This window comes from Chelon labrosus (assembly GCF_963514085.1).
Source record: "Chelon labrosus genome assembly, chromosome: 12".
NCBI classification, from domain to species: Eukaryota; Metazoa; Chordata; class Actinopteri; order Mugiliformes; family Mugilidae; genus Chelon; species Chelon labrosus.
This window is the reverse complement of record NC_140345.1, coordinates 4133741-4155350: the sequence shown is the minus strand read 5'-3', so window position 1 is coordinate 4155350 and position 21610 is coordinate 4133741. Positions and strand designations below refer to the sequence as shown.

The following is a 21610-nucleotide window of genomic DNA, read 5'->3' as shown; positions in this document are numbered from 1 at the left end:
CTACCACACACAGCTTTTTCTGTTTCTTTCCCCTACAAAATAAATATTTCTGTTGTGCTGCAATAACCTGTACTCAAGTCAAATAAACTGAAATTAAAATAATAAATGAACATAATTTCTATTCTGTTTCATCTATTACTGCACTGTTCAATGTGTTGTCTGCACGTTTAACAGTGTAGTAGTAGATTAAATAAAACAGGTTACACCATCATCCACCTAAATTTGAGACCACTCCTATTTTTAATGTAACAGGTACCAGACTAGTTATAAATTGGACCACTGTGTCAGCCATAGTATCATACCACAAGTGAGAAGTACAAACATGTCAGTTATTTTACAGCACTTGGCTGCATCTGTGGCCAGAGCTTTTATCTTTTTAATTCTCTCCCTCTCTGCTCCACCTTTCCTCTTGGCCTGTCGACCTCGCTCCATTTTGCATATAGACCTAGGCTACAGGTGCGGGCGGGAGGAGGGGAGCGGGGGGCGCAACTTGGTGTGTGTATGTCTGCAGTGCTGTGCTTTGACGGATAACCTCAAAAAAAGTGAGGAGGGGGTGTGTTTGTGCGGTTTGTGCCCAACGTTGCTGCTCAGTCTGTGTGAGCTTCAGTGGGGCAGATGCCTCTTCTGTTCCTCTGGGACATAATGTTTTATCTCCTCATCCTCCACCATCATCACCTCCACATCCTCTTCCATCATCATCTCCTCCTCCTCCTCCTCCTCCTCTTTGCCCTCCAACATTTCTCTTTCCTCTCCTCCATCATCTTCCCTTTCCTCCTGTACTTCTTTCTTGATTTCAGCATATTCAGTCTCTGTGCTTTCTTGATTCCTTGTGGACTCCCTGGGACGTCTTTTCAACAGGGAGAAATCAATGCTGGCGTACTCCACGTCTTTTGGCTCACTGTTGAGTTCCAGTGCTGCTTTCTCTGCTGCCACATCACCATTCTCAGTTCCTCGCTGGGTGTGGGTCAGATCATCTCCTGCTGCTTGACCATTATATATCTGTCAGGTACAAAGACAATGATATGTCTCGTGCAGCATCTGCAACAAGCACAACACTGTGCAACTTGTCTCTATTTACAATATTTCCAACCATTTTTTCCCCCCAGTCCTAACCATATTTGGTTCTTCCAAGCTGTAATTGGTGGATTTGAAAATGAGCTTAAAGCAAGACTTGACTTGTGCATCTACTTTTTTAAAAATTCCTGAGCGGTGGCAAGCTACATGCAGCTGGGTACAAGCTGGATACCTGCACATTGTAAATATAAATATTGTAATCATCATTTCTTAAAGTAATGCCTTGTTAACGGGCGACACAGTGGCGAGGTGGTTAGCACTGATGCTTCACAGCAAGAAGGTTCGAATCCATGGGCCAACTGGGCCCTTCTGTGTGGAGTTTGCATGTTCTCCCTGTGTCTGCGTGGGTTCTCTCCGGGCTCTCCGGCTTCCTCCCACCATCCAAGGACATGCTCATTAGGTTAATTGGTGATTCTAAATTGGCCGTGTGTGAGTGTCTCTCTATGTTGGCCCTGCGATAGACTGGCGACCTGTCCAGGGTGTACCCCTGCCTCTCGCCCGATGACAGCTGGGATAGGCTCCAGCAGACCCCTGCGACCCTTAACAGGAATAAGTGGGTACAGAAGATGAATGAATGAATGAATGAATGCCTTGTTAACAACAGATGAACTGCACAGATGTTATGTCTATGAAGGTTCTCAGTCATCCATGTAGCTTCTTCTGTTCTAGTTCTGAACTGAATCATCAGTTCAGAACTAGTGTACATGCACACTACTGCACACTACTGGCAACATCCATATTTCTGACTACCTTTATGCCAGTTTTTTTATTGTTTCACTTGTCAAACAGTTCATCTCATCTTTAGGGCTTTCATGGCACAGATTAAACTTAATGTGGGCAGCAGCCTGATGGCAGTAAATCCTCCAGGCTTCTATAATCACTGCTCCTCCTTGTGGACATATTTAGCATTGCAACACATAATGTTGAGGAGGAGATAGAAGTCAGGCCTGCATTCTATACATTACCACAAGGGATATCATTAAAGCCATGGCCTCAAGGTTGACCTACCGCAAGTCTGGATTGGCCTTGTTAGCTTTACCAGCATGATATTAACAACAACTCAATAACAACAGAAATACAATAAATGTCTCAAATCTCAGCCATATTGTCCAGTTGTAGGCCACCTGAATAGATAGATATTTGAAAGCTACTTACATTATATAATCAAATATATATATGTGTGTGTGTGTAAGAATATACAGTAGTATCAGCATTGACCACAGTCCAGTTGATTCCTCACAGGGAGGCGTCTTACGGCCTGAGGGACAAACGGCCTCTTCAACCTGTCCATAGAGCAACACTATGGTGTTGTGTAGAGGGTGCTGGACATTATTCACAGTGATCTCTGCTGACTTTCTGCTCTGAAGTGATCTTTCTCTCTTTTCAGTTTCTTGCATCTTTATGCAATAACAAGGTTTCAGGAAGTTTCTTGATGCACCACTGACGAGCATTCCTCCACCACAACGACCAACCATCTTTTCTAGTCTTATGATTGACTGACTGATTTCCTTAAAAGGAATTACTGTCAATGTGTGATATTTATTCTATAAAACCAGCACACCACTTCTTCTCATGTAGTTACTTAAAGGGGAACTACTGTTTTTTACAACCTGGACCTTATTTCTAGCATAAAATACGATCGTTTACTCACCCATATAACTTTTGTGTCATTTGCACTCGTTTAGGAAATAATTAGATCAGCGTATACCGATATAGCAGGAGTGACAGGGCACCGAGATATGTTATGATACGCTAATTCTACACCCCATTGAGTCCGGAGTTACGTGTTATCATCATTGGGGTCTGTAGATTGACCTACAGACCCCGATGATGTCTTCTGACCTGGATAATGACATCTCAGAGCAGCACGCGACGGTCATTTTGTTTACCTGTAATTTGCTACTGCTATGGTTCGTCCACAACCTCAGAATCGGAAAAATATTCAGCTATGTTGCAAAAAACTAGCAGTAGCAACGTACAGGTAAATAAGCCGACCCGGGATGATGATAACAGGTAACTCCGAACTCAACAGGGAAAAGCACTAGCGTATCATAACAAAATATTTGGTGAAATGAATGAGTTTCGTGGCAGACAATGCGTTATTTAGAGGCTGAGTCTCGGTGCCCTCCCGCTATATGGATATACGCTGATCTAATTATTTCCGAAACGAGTGCAAATGACACAAAAGTTATATGGATGAGTAAACGATCGTATTTTATGCCAGAAATAAGGTCCAGGTTGTAAAAAACAGTAGTTCCCCTTTAAGAGACCGTGTGTTATAGATATCTTATTTTAAAATCTCTTAAATGTTTGTCAACTCATACAACATTGCTGCACTGTCTCAAATGACCTGTGATGCTGAATAATATTTCCATAAATGTAAATAGCATATAGTCATGGATTAAAAAAGCAGCCTTTAGACAGATGAAGAGCAGATCTAAATAGAAACAATTTTAAGCATGTCCTTATTTCAGCTACATTAGGTTCTTTGAAAACACTTCTGCATATATGTGTGTTTCTCGCCCGATGACAGCTGGGATAGGCTCCAGCAGACCCCCGTGACCCTTAACAGGACTAAAACGGGTATAGAAGATGAATGAATGAATGAATGAATGAAAATCTCAGCCATATTGTCCAGTTGTAGGCCACCTGAATAGATAAATATTTGAGTGTGTGTAAAAATATACAGTAGTATCAGCATTGACCACAGTCCAGTTGATTCCTCACAGGGAGGCGTCTTACGGCCTGAGGGACAAACGGCCTCTTCAACCTGTCCATAGAGCAACACTATGGTGTTGTGTAGAGGGTGCTGGACATTATTCACAGTGATCTCTGCTGACTTTCTGCTCTGAAGTGATCTTTCTCTCTTTTCAGTTTCTTGCATCTTTATGCAATAACAAGGTTTCAGGAAGTTTCTTGATGCACCACTGACGAGCATTCCTCCACCACAACGACCAACCATCTTTTCTAGTCTTATGATTGACTGACTGATTTCCTTAAAAGGAATTACTGTCAGTGTGTGATATTTATTCTATAAAACCAGCACACCACTTCTTCTCATGTAGTTACTTAAAGGGGAACTACTGTTTTTTACAACCTTTACCTTATTTCTAGCATAAAATACGATCGTTTACTCACCCATATAACTTTTGTGTCATTTGCACTCGTTTAGGAAATAATTAGATCAGCGTATACCGATATAGCAGGAGTGACAGGGCACCGAGATATGTTATGATACGCTAATTCTACACCCCATTATCATCATCGGGGTCTGTAGATTGACCTACAGACCCCGATGATGTCTTCTGACCTGGATAATGACATCTCAGAGCAGCACGCGACGGTCATCTTGTTTACCTGTAATTTGCTACTGCTATGGTTCGTCCACAACCTCAGAATCGGAAAAATATTCAGCCATGTTGCAAAAAACTAGCAGTAGCAACGTACAGGTAAATAAGCCGACCCGGGATGATGATAACAGGTAACTCCGAACTCGACAGGGAAAAGCACTAGCGTATCATAACAAAATATTTGGTGAAATGAATGAGTTTCGTGGCAGACAATGCGTTATTTAGAGGCTGAGTCTCGGTGAATGACACAAAAGTTATATGGATGAGTAAACGGTCGTATTTTATGCCAGAAATAAGGTCCAGGTTGTAAAAAACAGTAGTTCCCCTTTAAGAGACTGTGTGTTATAGATATCTTATTTTAAAATCTCTTAAATGTTAGTCAACTCATACAACATTGCTGCACTGTCTCAAATGACCTGTGATGCTGGATAATATTTCCATAAATCTAAATAGCATATAGTCATGGATTAAAAAAGCAGCCTTTAGACAGATGACGAGCAGATCTAAACAGAGACAATTTTAAGCATGTCCTTATTTCAGCTACATTAGGTTCTTTGAAAACACTTCTGCATATATGTGTGTTTTCTGATCTCTATTGTGCATGCTCTGTCCCTCACAGTTTAAACCTTTAAAATTGGATTTAATTTGATTTGTCCTTACGATACCTGTTTTAGATCTGCAGACTGGAAAACAAATCATTTAAGCACTTCAGTTCCAGCTACAATACATCAACCTGTTTGATGAAGTAAAGGAGTTGTGGGATAATACATGCTGTGGTTACATTATCTGGATCAGTTAAGGTTAATAAAATAACAACTTTAAAAGCATACTGTATAATAAATTTAATTATTTAAGGCTGACCAATAACGTCATATTCAGGTGACCTGTCTGTTTAGTGATGTCTAGGTTCTGTCCTCTTGGTTTGATTTCATCTGTTTTCTTGAGTTCCTTTGGCAGAAAGATGAAAGAGTGAGCATTCAGAACATGCAGTAACTCACCACAGGTACACAAAGCAGATTATGAAGATGACATTCACAAAGACAGATACAACAGCAGTGGTCAAGAGGAGCGCTGTATTTGACCCATGATGATCTGCAATAGTAGAACTAGAGTGAACTGTACATTAACAGTTGTGTTTATGTAGTACACTTCAAAACAGTTAAGAGAGGGAACAAGAGGGAGAGAGCATGAGTTTGACGTCGCAGTTCATTCATTCTCGTTATAAGAGATAAGTGTGTACAACCATTATATTGGTGGCATACAGAGAGTTAGCCACAGGAACGCACCATGGACACAAGCCTATATGGAATTGTTGTTTTCTTTTCCTTTTTTAAATGTACATGAGATCATGAGCAAAGTGATTAATGACAATGGACTCTATTGATGAGATTAGGGTCTATGTCTAGACACTATTATTGTCAGCAGAAAGACCTCAGTCTCTTCAGCACCTGTATAGGACATTCGTGTTGTCCGACCAGTCCAGTTAATTGTTCAGATGAACACCCAGGTATTTATATCCATCCACGATGTCGATGTCCAATCACTGGATGTTCACCGGTGTGGTTTGTGTTGCCTTCCTTTGGAGGTTATTGTGAAGTTATGGTGTTGAAAGTCCCGGAGAAGTCAAAGAACATGATCCTAACAATGCTCCAGCTTTTTCCAGGTGAGAGAGAACTCTTTCCAGGAGGTAGATTATGGCATCATCCACTCCGATGATGGGCTGGTAGGAGAACTGAAGCAGGTCCATCAATGAGATCACTAATTATGTTGAATGAAAGACTACTTTATCAACTCTGAATTTCATTTGTCTATATTCTACATGTCATCCTGTGTCATCTGACTCTATAATTGTTGTTCTGATGTGATGTGTGTAAACTCCCTGTCAAGCAAAAAATGTTGTTGACTTACACCTTGTAAAGATACACCGACTGTAAGTGCTGGAAGTCAAAATAGATGGAGAAGACATTCATAAGAACACAGTAAGACACACATCAGGGCGACATGCAGAAAGACCTGGTCAAATGAGAGCAGAACAAAGTGGAAGCTGAATCAAATCTGAATATACATCGACATGTTTTACCACATGGTGAAAGACAGACATTGCAATAAGTTTATAATATTGCAGTTTATTAAATGTAAACAAAAGTAGCAACCTTTACAATGCAAAATAAAAATGATAATTAAAGAAATATTTTAACCAGTGTAGAAATATCATATCCATGAAATATTACATGCTTTAGTTGAACAGATCAGTTGAATGTGTTCTCACTCACAGGGTATGAAAAGACTTTGTTGAAACCTTAAATGCAGACATTCAAACAAAATAAATGATGCTACCACAAACATCCATCACAATCATTCTCAGAGCAGAAAATGAAATAAAAAATCCTTCAGTGAAGTTTATATGTTAGTTTGGACGTACAGCGATCACCTCATACTCTGAGGGTGTATCTGTTTTTTGCAATGACATGTACGTCCTGTCCTCTTGGTTTGGATTCACCTTCTTTCTTGCGTTCCTTTGGAGAGAAGAGAAAACATCATTTGATGTCTGTGTTGTTCACTGATGGACAGAAAAGCCATCATGCTAAGTGCTTGAGTAGAAGGCAACTGGACTTGTTTTTGGTTGTTGAAGATGTGTCCCCTCTCATCTAAGAGGCTTCCTCAGCTCTAACTGACTGTTGACTGCAGAGCTCCAGGTTTTTATTTGGGGCCAATTTAATCACATGAGATGAAACTCACATGACTAAAGGCTCAGTAACAAGCCCAGTTACCTCCAACTCAAGTGTTTAGTTTTAGACTGACAATCTAAACAGACCAGCTGTCATCCTGTTTAAATCTTTACATTTTATATGAAGAGCCTTCAAAACATGAAATACAGATGGATTAACATACCAAAGTCCCAGTATGCAGATTATGCAGAGGACATTGACACTGATGGAAACACCAGCAACAGCCCAGGGAAGGACTCCACTGTAACGTCCATGATGTGTCACCAGAGCTACCGTTAGAAAGATTCAGTTAAAATCTCAGGGTATATATTTATTTTCTACTACATCCAGTCTGAGTAATGTATTCTGCTCTTTGTTGAATATGCCCTGAAATAAAAGGAGAAGTCTGAACAGGCCTCTAAAGCAGTGAGCACTAAGCACATGTCATGTTTTATCTGATGCAGTTCTTAGAAATAAAACATTATTTACATTCTGTTAGTGACAAGTTATATTGAGTTAACCTTCTCGCTCTGTTTGGATGCTGACAAGGTTAATTTTTACTTCTGCAATTTCATTGCTGCTGACACATTCAGCTTCAGTCTAACTATGATCTTTGACACTTAGGATGCTGCTGCTGTTGACTTGTGGTCTGACACAGTGGTAATGACAGAGTACTCAGCGTAGGACTTCAACAGCGGCCATTTGATAAATAAATGAACACGAAATGAAAATATCTTAAAGCAGTGGTCTAGCTGGAGGGAGGTATTTTAGTTATCCTTCGCCTTTCTGGTAAGATTTTCTTTTGTTTCCCCAACATTATTACTGCTCATACACTCTATCACGGTGTTTATATTGTCTTTCACAGACACAGTGATGGTGCTGTTAACCTTAGAGTTAGAGACCTTGGTACTGACATGGTACTCTTGGTAGCGCTCCAACAGCAGCCATTTGATGGTTGGTAAAGGTAAACCCTCAGAGACACACTCACAGGTCAGGACCCCTGACTGGACCACACATGCAGAGCTATTCAAGATCCTTGGACGAACTACAAACACAGAAGAAGAATCACAGCACAGTAAGATCCTATGAGACTGGAAGCCCTCAAAATGACTCATTATGTAGAAGATGTTTCTGTAATTATGTTGGTGAGAGTTCAATATGTAAGACAATAACCCTCTATATTATTAACTACAGTGACGTACAGTGCAGTGATAGTTGACTTTTAAAGGTCCTCTCATAATGAAGATACTACATGACAATAAGAGCACAATAAACGCATGTTTGCTGAACATTTGTAAAATGAACTCACATGGTAGGCTAATGTTGATGTGTTTCCTCAGGGTAACGTTCTGATACTTGGCTTCACAGGTGTACTGTCCAGAGTCTTCTGCTGTCACGTTACGGATGATAAGAGAGGCTTGTGTTTGTGTTGCATTTCCAGTTTCTGTTTTGTTAGAGCCAGATTTAGTCCACTTGATTGAAGACACAGGGAAGCTATCGATACTGCAGGTTAGATTCAGAGCATCACCCTCCTTTACAGTTGTAATTTCATGGATTTGTAGTTCCTTAACATCTGAAAAAGATATGCCAGTGGAGAAATGGACATGAAAAAGTGTCTGAATGATGGAACACTGAACTAGGTGGCACTTCTGACCTCCAGTCAGACACAATATATTTCAGTTAAAGCTGTTCACACTAGATTAGATGAACTGTATCCACAAAAGGACCCAAACATTTTACATCACTATTTGTTTAAGTTATGAAACCTGAAACACTTACAGTGGAGTTTCAGGATATCCTAACATCTTTTTTTTTTTTTTACATTTTACAAATTTAAGAATTATTTGAGAGAATTATTATCATTATAAACTACTCACAGGTCACATTAAGAGTTATTGTCTCCTCTGTAGTTGCTCCACCTGTGAAGCTGACCTTACAGGTGATACTGGTGCCGTGGTGTTCAGCTGAAGAGTTAAAGGTCAAAGTTGAGCTGTGTCTCTGTGTGACAGCAGTCACATTCTCAGTCTGGTAAGCAGTGATGTTTCCTCTGAGGAGAGAGTCATCCTCTGCTGCTCCTCTCCACATCCAGGTGACTGTAAGAACAGATCCAGAGCAGAGACCAGGAGCAGTGCAGGTCAGTGTGGTCTGCTGTCCCTCTGTCAGTGGAGAACTCATTGTCACTGTGGGCTTCTGACTGAGACCTATCGGGAGAACAGAGAAAGAGCATGAGGATGATTTGATCTATGATTTAAAATGTAGGGATTATTGGCTTCAACATGCATGACAAATATTATCAGGTACTTTGTTAAACATTTAATTCTTGACGAGTATGTATGAGGTCCTATGAGTCTCCATTTAAATATGATTAAACATTACTTTTATTTCAGGCTTCATTACAGGTTAACCCAAAGTTCTCATGAAAACTGTCTGCAGTAACAACACAGGACCTGATTTCCAAAAATAAAATGCTTTTGTCTGAGCATCACACATATTCACAAAAATGAGTATCTTTTGTAGTGTAGTTCAGAAACTTCACAGTACTCAAAATCCCCACACATGCAACCATTCTTGTTACTAGAAGCTCTGAGTTCATATGAATCAGAGTCTGACTGAGGTCATTGATGGTGATGCTGCAGTTCCCCTTCACCAACACCCATGCTTCAAACTGTTTTTCAACAATTTTACTTTTTTGGAGGTAAATATTGATGTGTCAGATGTATCCTTGTAACAAAGTATACCTTTCTCTTCAGAGCCAACTTCAGTAGTGAAAGAACACGGTGCAACCACACAGAGTCCATCCTTTGCTGTTACTTTACCTTCCCTTGAGTTGTTTTTATTTTTGCCGTTTACTGCATCTAAAAATGCAAGAGGAGGCAAACATAGAAAGTATTAAGACTGACTAAACAGAACTAAACATATATATATTAGGGCCGGGACTCGATTAAAAAAATTAATCTAATTAATTAGAGGCTTTGTAATTAATTAATCGAAATTAATCGCATTTTAATCGCATATAAATATTTGACCTGAGAACAGTGAGAAGTAATTTTTTTCATATGGATTTTTAGTATACCATTGAATAATGACTAAATTTCCCATCCACGGGGCCAACCAAAGCGGTCTCATCAGCTTCTTCTTTCATGTTCACTGTGGTTTGTTGTTGTCTGAAGTAATGAACAGTGATGCCAACTCCTCAGGAAAGGAAAGTAGCTATTGGCTGTCCTAAAAGTCGCTAGAAGTCGCTAAATGACGTCATCGGCTAATTTGCATAATTTACCTTTTGGATGTAATTGTGATGGACGCTGTATTATTAACGCGCCTCCTTTATCCGGGCTTGGTATTGGCAAAATGACTCTAAAGAGACACTCTGGCACAGTAACTTAAGTTTTTTTTTTTGTTTTTGTTTTTTTTAGTTTTCTTAAGTTTGGTTTAGTTTCTAGCCTACAAGTCACAGGCACAGAAGAACATGAGCATTTTTTGCCATAACTAGAATATTTTTAACATTTTTTGTACAAACGGTTTTTACTTGACAAAATTAACAATCTAAATGGATTATTATTTTATTTTATTTATTTTAGTGTGACAGTGAAGAAACATTTACATCCCGCTCTGTAAACCAGGGCGCGATCAGCGGCAGCTTTGCGCATGCGTCATTCGTTTGCAGTCTGGACGCGGTGGCGTGGTTCTCCCTCTCTGCTCTGACCGCTGCTACGCGGGGCTACTGTGAGACTGACCGCCTGTGAGTGCTTTGGGACGGGAGAGGGGCTCACGGCAGCACCCGCTGCTTGTTGAGGACACTGGTAATGAACCACTGACTGTAATCAGAGAAAGTCTAATAGGAAGAGAAGTGGCACTCTCTGGTTAGTTCCGGTTTCTGGACTGGCTGCAGTAACACGTCTCTGTCCATGCGGGGGCGCTCGCAGGCGAGTGCAGAATGAATTGGAGCCTATGGGGTTTCACCCCCAGAATCCACTTTTCTCAGGATATAATTTTTTATCAAGTAATTTGAAAGTTGCATTCAAAAGGGGGGGCTAAGATAATACACTCAGCTGAAAATTGCATTTTTAAGTTCATTTATCTGTTCTAAAAATCCGTTCAAAAAATGTGATGACGTCACATATTTTCATACTGCCAGAGGTGCTGCTTTACGGCAATTTCACTCGTGTACTTTTTACAACACATATATAACGATATGAAACTAAAACTGCCCGCAGTAAAACATAAATACAGCACACAAATATTAACTTCGACAGAAAGTCCTCCTTAAGAAAATGTTTCTGATTCTGCTTTAGCTTCAGGTGCCATCAAACGAGGTCTCTGGTCGTAATCAGACGCAAGTCCGTCACTAACCAATCAGCATTCATTAGCAGAATGCTAGCGTGTTCCGGCCAACAACGGCCCAACCTGTAAGAAATTGAAAAGACATAAGTACTCATTCATTCGACTTTTGGACTATAATCTATATTGAACTTGCGGAATCAACAATAAAATCTACGTTGATTCAACGACAAGCAGGAGAAAGAGATACATTTAGCCGTCTAGCTCCATAGAGTCCCATTCAGTCTGCACTCGCCCGCGAGCGCCTCCAGTGGAATTCTAATGGAACTGCAATCAAGATCGATACAATGGGGCTAATGGGAAGTACCACGGCTCTCCGTAGACGGGCTCTGCTGTAATGAACGCTAGTTGGTGCTCCAGTATAATCGGTCCGCCGAAACTCATCCAGTGAGAAACGTTCCGCGGTGCAAAAATAAGTGTGATTAAAATGCGTTAAAAAAAAATTAACGCGTTATTTTTGTGTAATTAATTAATCTTAATTAACGCGTTAAAGTCCCGGCCCTAATATATATATATATATATATATATATATATATATATATTGAGATATAAGATGATTGTGCCATATGGACTTTAGGCTTAGCTTCAGGGCCAGTTCTCTGTCTATTTAATCTTAACAGCATTACAATATAATAAAGGATCCACACAGTACCTGATTTAGCGTTAGAGCCGCACATAAAGAGGAGCATAGTGACCCAGATGAGAACATCCATTCTGATTTAATGATGTGGCCAGTCGGTTCCTACACAGAATAAACTCTTTCTTTCCTAAGCACAAACATAGAGAGAGTGCAACACACTGTTCAGTGGATGAAACACCTTCATGGTTGACAGCACAGATGAAAATACAGGATTTTGGACGATTAGAAATCTGTAATTACATTAATACATTTGGCTGACATATTGAAATCAAAGTTACTACAGTTCTGAATTAATGATCATTTAACTGCTTTTACCCCACTTCCACCTTTTAAATGTACAGTCTGACACATATTATATGAAATCAGCAAAGACTAAATTCTGAAGTATAAACACAGCTCTTCTTAAATTAGGTAAAGTGTTTTGTTTAAAGTGTAGTGTTTTACCTTTTTTCTGTCTGAATCTCCTACTCTTTCCTCTTCACTGATCTCTGCTCAGTGTTTCTACTCTCAACTGACTCTTCTTTTCTTCCTTCTTCTTTTCTACTTGCTTTTGCGCTACAAGACGTTTCCAGGAAGTACCCATACGTACTTCTGGACATCATTTCCTCATTTCCCCTCTCAGACTGACTGGGTCAGCCAGACTGTTAAAATATCCCAATAACGTGTTTTTAATGCGCTTCTTTAACACTAATGAAATCAGTTGGGAGTCATTTGATCGTCTTGACTGTGAGATGTGAGAAACGTTGAAAAGAAGAAGTAATATATTTAGGTTTTAGTGTTTTTTTAATTTTGCTATACGAAACCAACTACCATGACACTGTATGCATGGTGTAATGTGCATCACTATAAGTGCTCTATATTACTGCTTAGTAGCTTTAAAGCAGCAAATAAAGATGATGGTTCTGTGAAGTCTGCTTCTTATTTGCAACACTGTGGTTTTAAAGGTTTTAAAGGTCATTCTGCACATATGTCAAGACACGTTTTCAAGTTATTATTAATTTCATTACCAAATATGATAACATGTTTTCACTTTAAGAACTTCCTGTTTGCACTTAACGGTGCTATAACACTTCTTGCTTCAAACTGGAAACAATTTTGTCCTTGTATGGCCTGCATATATTTACTGATGAGAACACAGCACAATCTTTTAACTGAGCAGAGTGCACCAGAACAAGAAAGGCTTTTTCGGTTGCTAACAACTCATTGAAGAAAATCAGAACAGGTGTCCGATGGTGAACACTGTGGTGCTCGACGTCAGAATGATTTCTGCAACACATTTTGAAAAGGAGAGGTAACATACTGCTTGATGAACAACAGTTTCAATAGGACTACAGAGGTAAACTGGGGCAAACATTTCACCAATATTATCAGTTACAAAGCTAATGTCATTAAGATATTAAGATGCTTTTTAAGATACTTTTTCAAGATGGCGCCGGACATGCTGGCAGCAAGTTACATTAGCTTCAAGAGGATTTCCGTGTTTTTGTGTGTTTTTGCACTGGGTCGCCAACCTCAGTCGGATCTTAAATCCTATGGATGTACATCAGGCGAGGTTTGGAATATGTGTATTTTTAATTCTTTGTCTGTTAAATACGCCACCCGGAGACCCGTCCAGCCAGGTCTCCATTGTTTACACCCGGGATCAGCTGTTAGTAGTGTGCAAAAACGATTCTCCCAGGGGAAAGACCAGAGATCCCTGCAGAATTAAGGAGAAGGAGACGGGGCTGCAGAGCTGGTGTGAAGCGCTGGGAAAAGAACAGACGGTATAAACCATATACCATCTGTTATTATGGGGAACGTGAGATCTCTCCCCAATAAAGTGGAGGAGCTGACGGCGCTAACCAGGCTGCAAAGAGAGTACCGGCAGTGTAGCATCATGTGCTTCATGGAGACGTGGCTGAACGAACTTACACAGGATTCGCACGTCTCATTGGAAGGATTTCGGAGGAAGGCAAAGGAGAGCGGTAAGAAGAAAGGAGGGGGAATTGCCCCCCCGGCCGACACCGCTGCAGCCTGTAAGCTCCTACAGACTGTTGTATCACAGCTCCAGACATCGCACCCCCAGGCCCTGCTTTTTATCTCCGGAGACTTCAGCCATGTCTCCCTGTCCTCCACTCACCCAATATGTTAAATGCAACACCAGGGACAAAAGGACACTGGAGGTTCTGTATGCAAACACCAAGGATGCATACAGCTCCTCCCCCCTCCCCCCACTGGACCGTTCTGACCACAACCTGGTTCATCTGCACCCTGCCTACATACCTATGGTAAATAAACAACCACCTACCAAAAGGTATGGCCTGAGGAGGCCAGTATGGCACTGAGGGACTGTTTTGACACCACGGACTGGGATGTGCTCTGCAGGCCACATGGGGAGGACATCGACAGTCTGACAACCTGCATCACAGACTACATAAACTTCTGCGTGGAGAACACTGTACCTGTGAAGAAGGTACGGTGCTTCTCCAGCAACAAACCCTAGGGGACCCCGGAATTAAAAACCCTGCTGAACGAAAAGAAGCCACCGACCACCGACTACCTCTCCAACAGGCCGCAGTATGTGAGGCTTCGCGACTGTGTCTGATGTGGTAGTCTGCAGCACGGGGGCGCCGCAGGGTACTGTGCTCTCTCCCTTCCTCTTCACCCTGTACACTTGGGACTTCAGACACAATACTGACAGCTGCCACCTCCAGAAATTTTCTGATGATACAGCCATTGTCAGGCATGTATCTCAGGGAAATGATTTGGAGTACAGGGAGGTCATCACCAACTTTGTTGACTGGTGTGCACTGAACCAACAGCTCATCAAAACCAGCAAAACAAAGGAGGTGGTGACTGACTTCAGCAGGAAAACACGTCGCACTGCACTGGTGAACATCCAGGGCTTAGACATCGAGGACGTGGAGGATTACCTCAATAATAAACTGGACTGGACACACAACACAAACGCCTTGTACAAGAAGGGCCAAAGTCGCCTATCCTTGCTGAAACGACTGATGTCCTTTGGGGTGTGGAGGACAATTTCTCTATATATTTTCCTTATCTGTCATTTTTTGTATGTATTTTTCACATTTATTATTGTATTTTGAAAATTTCTTGTCAAATTTGTTATTTTTTGTATATATTTTGCCAAATTCTGCGCTACTGTGACAAGGAAATTTCCCATACGTGGGATCAATAAACATGTCTTATCTTATCTTATATTGCTGTTACTATAAAGTTTGCTTGGTGACGCCTCTTGCTTAGTTATGCACTCGCGGCTGTAGGATCTTCTTTGCTTCCGTGACTTCCATTAAGTGCACTCAATCATACTCTTGTAGGCAAAAAATTAGTTTGGATATATCAATCCATTTAATTATTTGTAAAACAAAAGCATAAAGCGGTCAAACAAGGAACTCAAAAACTCCCGCCAGCCTGCGATCAAAAAAGACTTCCTGTGCGTCACACCTGAATCAATTAGTGGGCACCTTAAATATGCTTCCACTATCCCCCACAGCGCCACTCAGGTGGATAGTGAAAATGTCTCCTCCATTGCTTGTTATTTCTCCACTGCACAGTTTTAAGAAAACACTGCCTTTTGTATTCTATGACACAGAAAGCACAACTCTGGAAGATATCGTCTGGATGTGTCAAACCTTGACTACTCAAGTATTAACCTAAGACTTTATCAAGTGGTTCTTTGAGGTTAAATGCTAATGTCATCATGCAGGCATTTGAGATCTCACTTCCAGAAACAGAGGTCACTTCAACTACAAGTTACTAAATCTGTGGTGATTCTCTCTGTGAACCTAACCATCTCTGTGGCAGGCTCTGTTCAACGTAGAGTTTTTATCTGTCTCCTGCCAAGCCTGAATGAGCTGTCTGACATGGTGTTTCAGTTCCTCATTCATACTGAACAGTCATCATTAAAGGACTAATCATAGCACATTAAACATGAAACAGTTATCACAGTGGTGCATGCTAGGTTTGTGGTTTGTGTTCTCCCTGTGTCTGCGTGGGTTCTCTCCAGGTACTCCAGCTTCCTCCCACTGTCCAAAGACATGCTGGTTAGGTTCATTGGTGATTCTAAATTGGCTGTAGGTGTGAGTGTGGCTGTCTGTCTCTCTGTGTTAGCCCTGCAATGGACAGGCAACCGGTACCCCTGTACCCCTCTCGCCCAGTGACAGCTGGGATAGGCTCCAGCGCCCCCACGATGAGCGACAAGCAATTAAAGAAAATTAATTAATTAATTTATTTTACCCATGGTTAGCTTTTATTCATTTTGCTGTCAGTCAATTGCAGTGGATGGTAAAACAGTTTCTGGATGGGGCTGTTGATAAATTATTTCATGGCAACAGTTACAATAAAAATATTATGCATTTTTACACCCACACCACATAGTCCATATTGGTGAGACATGAAAAATAATAAATGTTTGACACCTGATTTTTAATTATGGTGATTATTCATAATGAAACACGTTGCCATTTGCATCTAATAAAAGCATATTGTTGAACACAAAGTATTTACATTTGTATTATTATATGTACAGATATTATTTATAAGAACAATTAACATGTTTGTTGGAAAGTGTGAAAAAAAAGCAGTTGACTGGTAGAATAATGCTACTTGGTGGGAAATATTTTGTAGACTGATGGGAATATTACACAATTAAAAAGACCTACTGCAAACCAACATACTATCACCATCCTAAAGGGGAAACATGTTGGGTTAAGAGTCAAGATTCTAGGCTGCTCTGCTGCACACAGGCTTCCCATGTTTTTCATACAATCTCATAGGATGATGTTAGATTCTTATATATTGATGATATGATTCATCTTGAAACACGACACAGGTTTGTTTGAGGGTACTGTTGTCCCAGGATGTCCAACAGTTATTCAGTCCAAGGTTTCACTTCCTCTTCCCACCAGCCCTGGGAATGTTTAAGTGGATGTATCCAATAAAGACACTATTGTGTTATTAGCTTGAGCGTATACATGCAGCTTAGATGAATGTCAGACATTCATTTAAAACAATTAATGCAGGAACACAGGATATTTTAAAGGATTCATGTGTGTTTTCTTGCTGGTGTTTCATTGTTAGTCTAAATGTTGTTGAGTGAGACTTTAAAATGGAAAACAGGAATCTATAGGAAACATTACCATTTCTTAAACATTTGGTTGGTTCATTTCTGACCAAAGCAGAAAGCCATGAGGGCCGAGAGGTCAAAAGAGCCTCTGTCTGACAATCATCAGTCATCACATCTGATGAGAACACAAACGTTGTCCTCAGTCAACGGCACAATGCAACACCGTCCTCAAATCTCACATATCATATCATTCACGCTGGAGTACACTGCTTCTTCTTCCCACTTCTGTTCCTCTGGGACATAATGTTTTATCTCCCCATAATCCTCCATCATCACCTCCACATCCTCTTCCATCATCATCTCCTCCTCCTTCTCCTCCTCCTCTTTGCCCTCCCACATTTCTCTTTCCTCTCCTCCATCATCTTCCCTTTCCTCCTGTACTTCTTTCTTGATTTCAGCATATTCAGTCTCTGTGCTTTCTTGCTTCCTTGTGGACTCCCTGGGACGTCTTTTCAACAGGGAGAAATCAATGCTGGCGTACTCCACGTCTTTTGGCTCACTGTTTAGTTCCAGTGCTGCTTTCTCTGCTGCCACATCACCATTCTCAGTTCCTCCTCGGGTGTGGGTCACATCATCTCCTACTGCTTGACCATTATATATCTGTCAGGTACAAAGAAAATGATATGTCTCATGCAGCATCTGAGTATATTATAATGTCTCCATTTATTACAATATTTCCAACCATTTTTTTCCCAAGTCCTAATCATATTTGATTCCTCCAGGCTTTAATTGGTGTATTTGAAAATGAGCTTGAAGCAAGACTTGACTTGTGAGTGTGCTTTTTTAAAAATTAATGAGCAGTGGTGAGATACAGGCAGCTGGGTACAAGCTGGATACCTGCACATAGGCACTCTGTGAACAAATACTGTAATCATCATTTCTTACAGTATGCCTTGTTAATGACAGATGGACTGCACAGATGTTACATGCACAGTATTGGCAACATCCATATTTCTGACTACCTTTATGCCATTTTTTTATTGTTTCACTTGTCAAACAGTTCATCTCATCTTTAGGGCTTTCATGGCACAGATTAAATTTAATGTGGGCAGCAGCCTGATGGCAGTAAATCCTCCAGGCTTCTATAATCACTGCTCCTCCTTGTGGACAGATGGAGCATTGCAACACATGACGAGGAGGAGATGCAAGTCGGGCCATTCTATACATTACCACAAAGGATATCATTAAAGCCATGGCCTCAAGGTTGGACCGCAACCACAAGTCTGGATTGGCCCTGTCATGGACCTTTGTAGCCAAGCCAGCAATTCAGTGGCTGTAATTGTATGAGGTTTAGTCTGAGCTGCATTGCAAAACAGAAAAAAGGGAAGTCTGCCTGTTAAAAGACATGATAGCATATTCAGTACTGAATTGCATGTTTGCATGTCTGCCACATTGAAATTCTCTGTAAGCTCATTTTTGTACATGAACTGAATCTAGCATGGGTTCAGTTCACGCACTAAAGTTGCACTTGCAAGAGCTGCACAGTTCATGCTTCACCATCCGAAACTCATTTATCAGCTGCTTGTCAACAAGCAGATCTACAGAGCAATGTTTAAAACCTGACTTTGGTCACTGTTACTCTGCTGATGCTGCAGCTCTCTCACTGCCCTAACTTCCTCTTCATGTACTGCCTGTTTGGTGTTTTTGATTAACCAAGACGTTTGTTAAGGGGATTCTCCCAGCACAGACGTTGTTGCTTAGACTCAATGTGAAAAACAAAGTGGTTCATAAACAGATACGTGGAATATCTAAAATGATGTAATATTGGAGACAGTTCTGTTGTCCACTAATATTTTAACAGTTATATAAAATGCTAGCTGAATGAACAAAGGTACCAGTGGATCGTCTTGACTGGTCACCATCTCCAATGTCTCATCCAACTTTCCAGAGTTCTTTGGTTTTCTTCTGGAGAAAAAAAAAAACATAGGTCTGTTTATCAGTAAAGTTACATTTATGTTTAAATTTTTCCACAAATAAAATGGATGGAGGGAAATAATGGTGTACCTGTAGTATTGATTAACCAAACAGCAAATGACTGCAGAGAGAAGTACCCCAATCATAAAGGCAATGATGACTTCAAGCCTTAGAACTATTTTTTGGTCTTCTCTGGGTTGAACTGCAATCAGGAAGAGCAAAAGAATAAAAATAGACATGCAATGTCTAAAGCAGAGGTTAAAAGTAGCAGAAGTGTTTTAGCCAAGAACACGTACCGTCTTGTTTGGACAAGTTTGTTTGGATGGTGAGGTTTTCTTTTACTTTCCCATTTCTATTGCTGCTGACACATTCAACAACAGTGTAACCATGGTGTTTTACAGTTAGGGTGACCGTGCTGTTGACTGTGTGATTTGACACAGTGGTAATGACAGAGTACTCAGTGTGGTTCTCCAGCAGGGGCCATTCAATGGTTGGTATGGGGAACCCCTCACTGATACACTCACAGGTCAGGACCTCTGACTGAATCACACACACAGAGTCATTCTGGATCTTTGGAAACCCTGTGAACACATGAGCACAATCACAGGACAAAATGGGTAAGCTGCACAATAACTGTCATGCAGTGACTTCAAGAATATTAGTACAGTCTACTTACAAGTCACAGTCACATTAACATATAAAGTCTCGGTTGTGTCCAGGTGTTTTGCTGCGCAGATGTACTGTCCAGAATCTTCAGTTGTTGCATTAGCGATGACAAGTGAAGCTGATCCAGTGTTGTTGTGCAGGTCATTGTCAGTTCCATTCTCCAGGTTCGTGTTTGAACTCACTTTAGTCCAAGTAATAAGAGACAGAGGGAAACTATCAACACTGCAGGTCAGATTCAGAGTCTCTCCTTCCTTAAGAGTTCTATCCCCTGTAATCTGAAGTGTTCTTTTATCTGTGGAGAAAATGTTATATTTTAGTTACAGTTATAGTACAATGTTTAGATAAAGAGGGAGATAATTCAGAAGAACTTTTAAAAAATGTAATCAAAAAGACATTTAAGTATTTCACTTCAGACATATTTCAGAAATCAACTCAGCGTTTCCTAAGACATATGTAGAGCATGTAATGCAAGCCTTAACAAACACTTAACAAAGAGAAAGTATTACTCCTGTTTTGGCCAACTAGCACTGGCTTACTCATAACACAGTTTAAAATCTGCCCAATCACATTCATGTGTATTATCTTGTATCTCTGACCTTACAACTGAAAACTCTGCGCCAAGGTTATTTGATTCATCTGACCAATTGTTCTTAAATATCACACAGTGTAAGCTCAAAATGAAAGAGGACTGTTTTAGCCCCAACACTACAGAATTACACCAGTGACACCTCACTGTCTGGGCAGCTGAATTGAAACTCAGAGAAGACAGGTGAGGAGCCGAGTGGGTTGTAGCAGCAAACTAGCAGCGGTTCATCAAGTGTGTGGAAATACTTCGCTTAAGATGAAGCCCATTCTACCGTGACATGCAGACTACGCAAGTCATTCCTGATATACAACACATGTACTACTGCATTACACACTCATCTGAAAAGGCATCCACTAATGCTAGCAGAGCAAAGGTCCAAATCCTCTAAACGGCAGTCAATTAACAACTTCACCAAACGTCCTGGGGTAAGAGAAGGAGGCTGCACATCAACAATTTGATGGTGAATGTCATTATCTAAAGTTATTAGACCTTTAACTGGTGAACGTAGGAGATATACAGCATTATTTTTTTGCTGTACATTACTGTACATTACTGTACATTTTGCTCTACATTATCCTATTCTACAACAGGCTGTGGAGTACTAAAATGTACAATGGTGCCGATTTATCGTCTAAACATATCTGCAGCGCATAATATTGATAAGTGTGTGTTTATGTTCAGTTCTGCTGCGTTCCATTAGTGGTTGTAGAGCGTGTTTTTTGTCCTTGATGTCAGTGAATGCACCATGCAAGAAAGGGAAGTTATGATAAGATAAGATAAGATAAGATATTTATCCCTGTGAGGGAACACATATGGTAGAGCTGAGAGTTTGCCGAGCGAGAGCCACATATTTGAAGTTTCAGACTGACTGTGTTTATGGTGTATACGTGGGCTACCGCCGACAGTAGCCCCTGTTCAAGCTGTAGTTACTTTAAATAAGTTTGTTTTGTTTTGCTTTCATTTGCTACCACTTGAGGGTATCAAAGCATCAGGGACGGGCGCTCTGGGAAATCATGTAAAGTAATAACAACAAAATAAATTGCACGATTGATAAAATAAATGGTCTGTGATATAAATGTAATCTCAGTATGATTCTAGTCATTTTTATAGTTGCTGAATTTACATATTTCCTGTGTAAATACAGGGACCCTCACCTCACAAACTGGTAGAGGTGTGCGATACCGCTAGATTTGGTATCGATCCGAT

General features: G+C 40.5%; 1 protein-coding gene across 1 annotated transcript; it reads right to left on the bottom strand.

The window, feature by feature from the left end:
- Positions 1-7899: 7899 nt before the first annotated feature.
- Positions 7900-19918, bottom strand: LOC311497494 (uncharacterized protein; the record flags this gene model as incomplete). The annotated part of the gene is made up of 6 exons (XM_084557815.1): positions 7900-8311; positions 9003-9373; positions 17434-17838; positions 19074-19143; positions 19610-19733; positions 19894-19918. The coding sequence occupies 6 exons, from the start codon at positions 19916-19918 to the stop codon at positions 7900-7902; spliced, it is 1407 nt and encodes a 468-aa protein (XP_084413941.1).
- Between the last annotated feature and the right edge of the window lie 1692 nt (positions 19919-21610).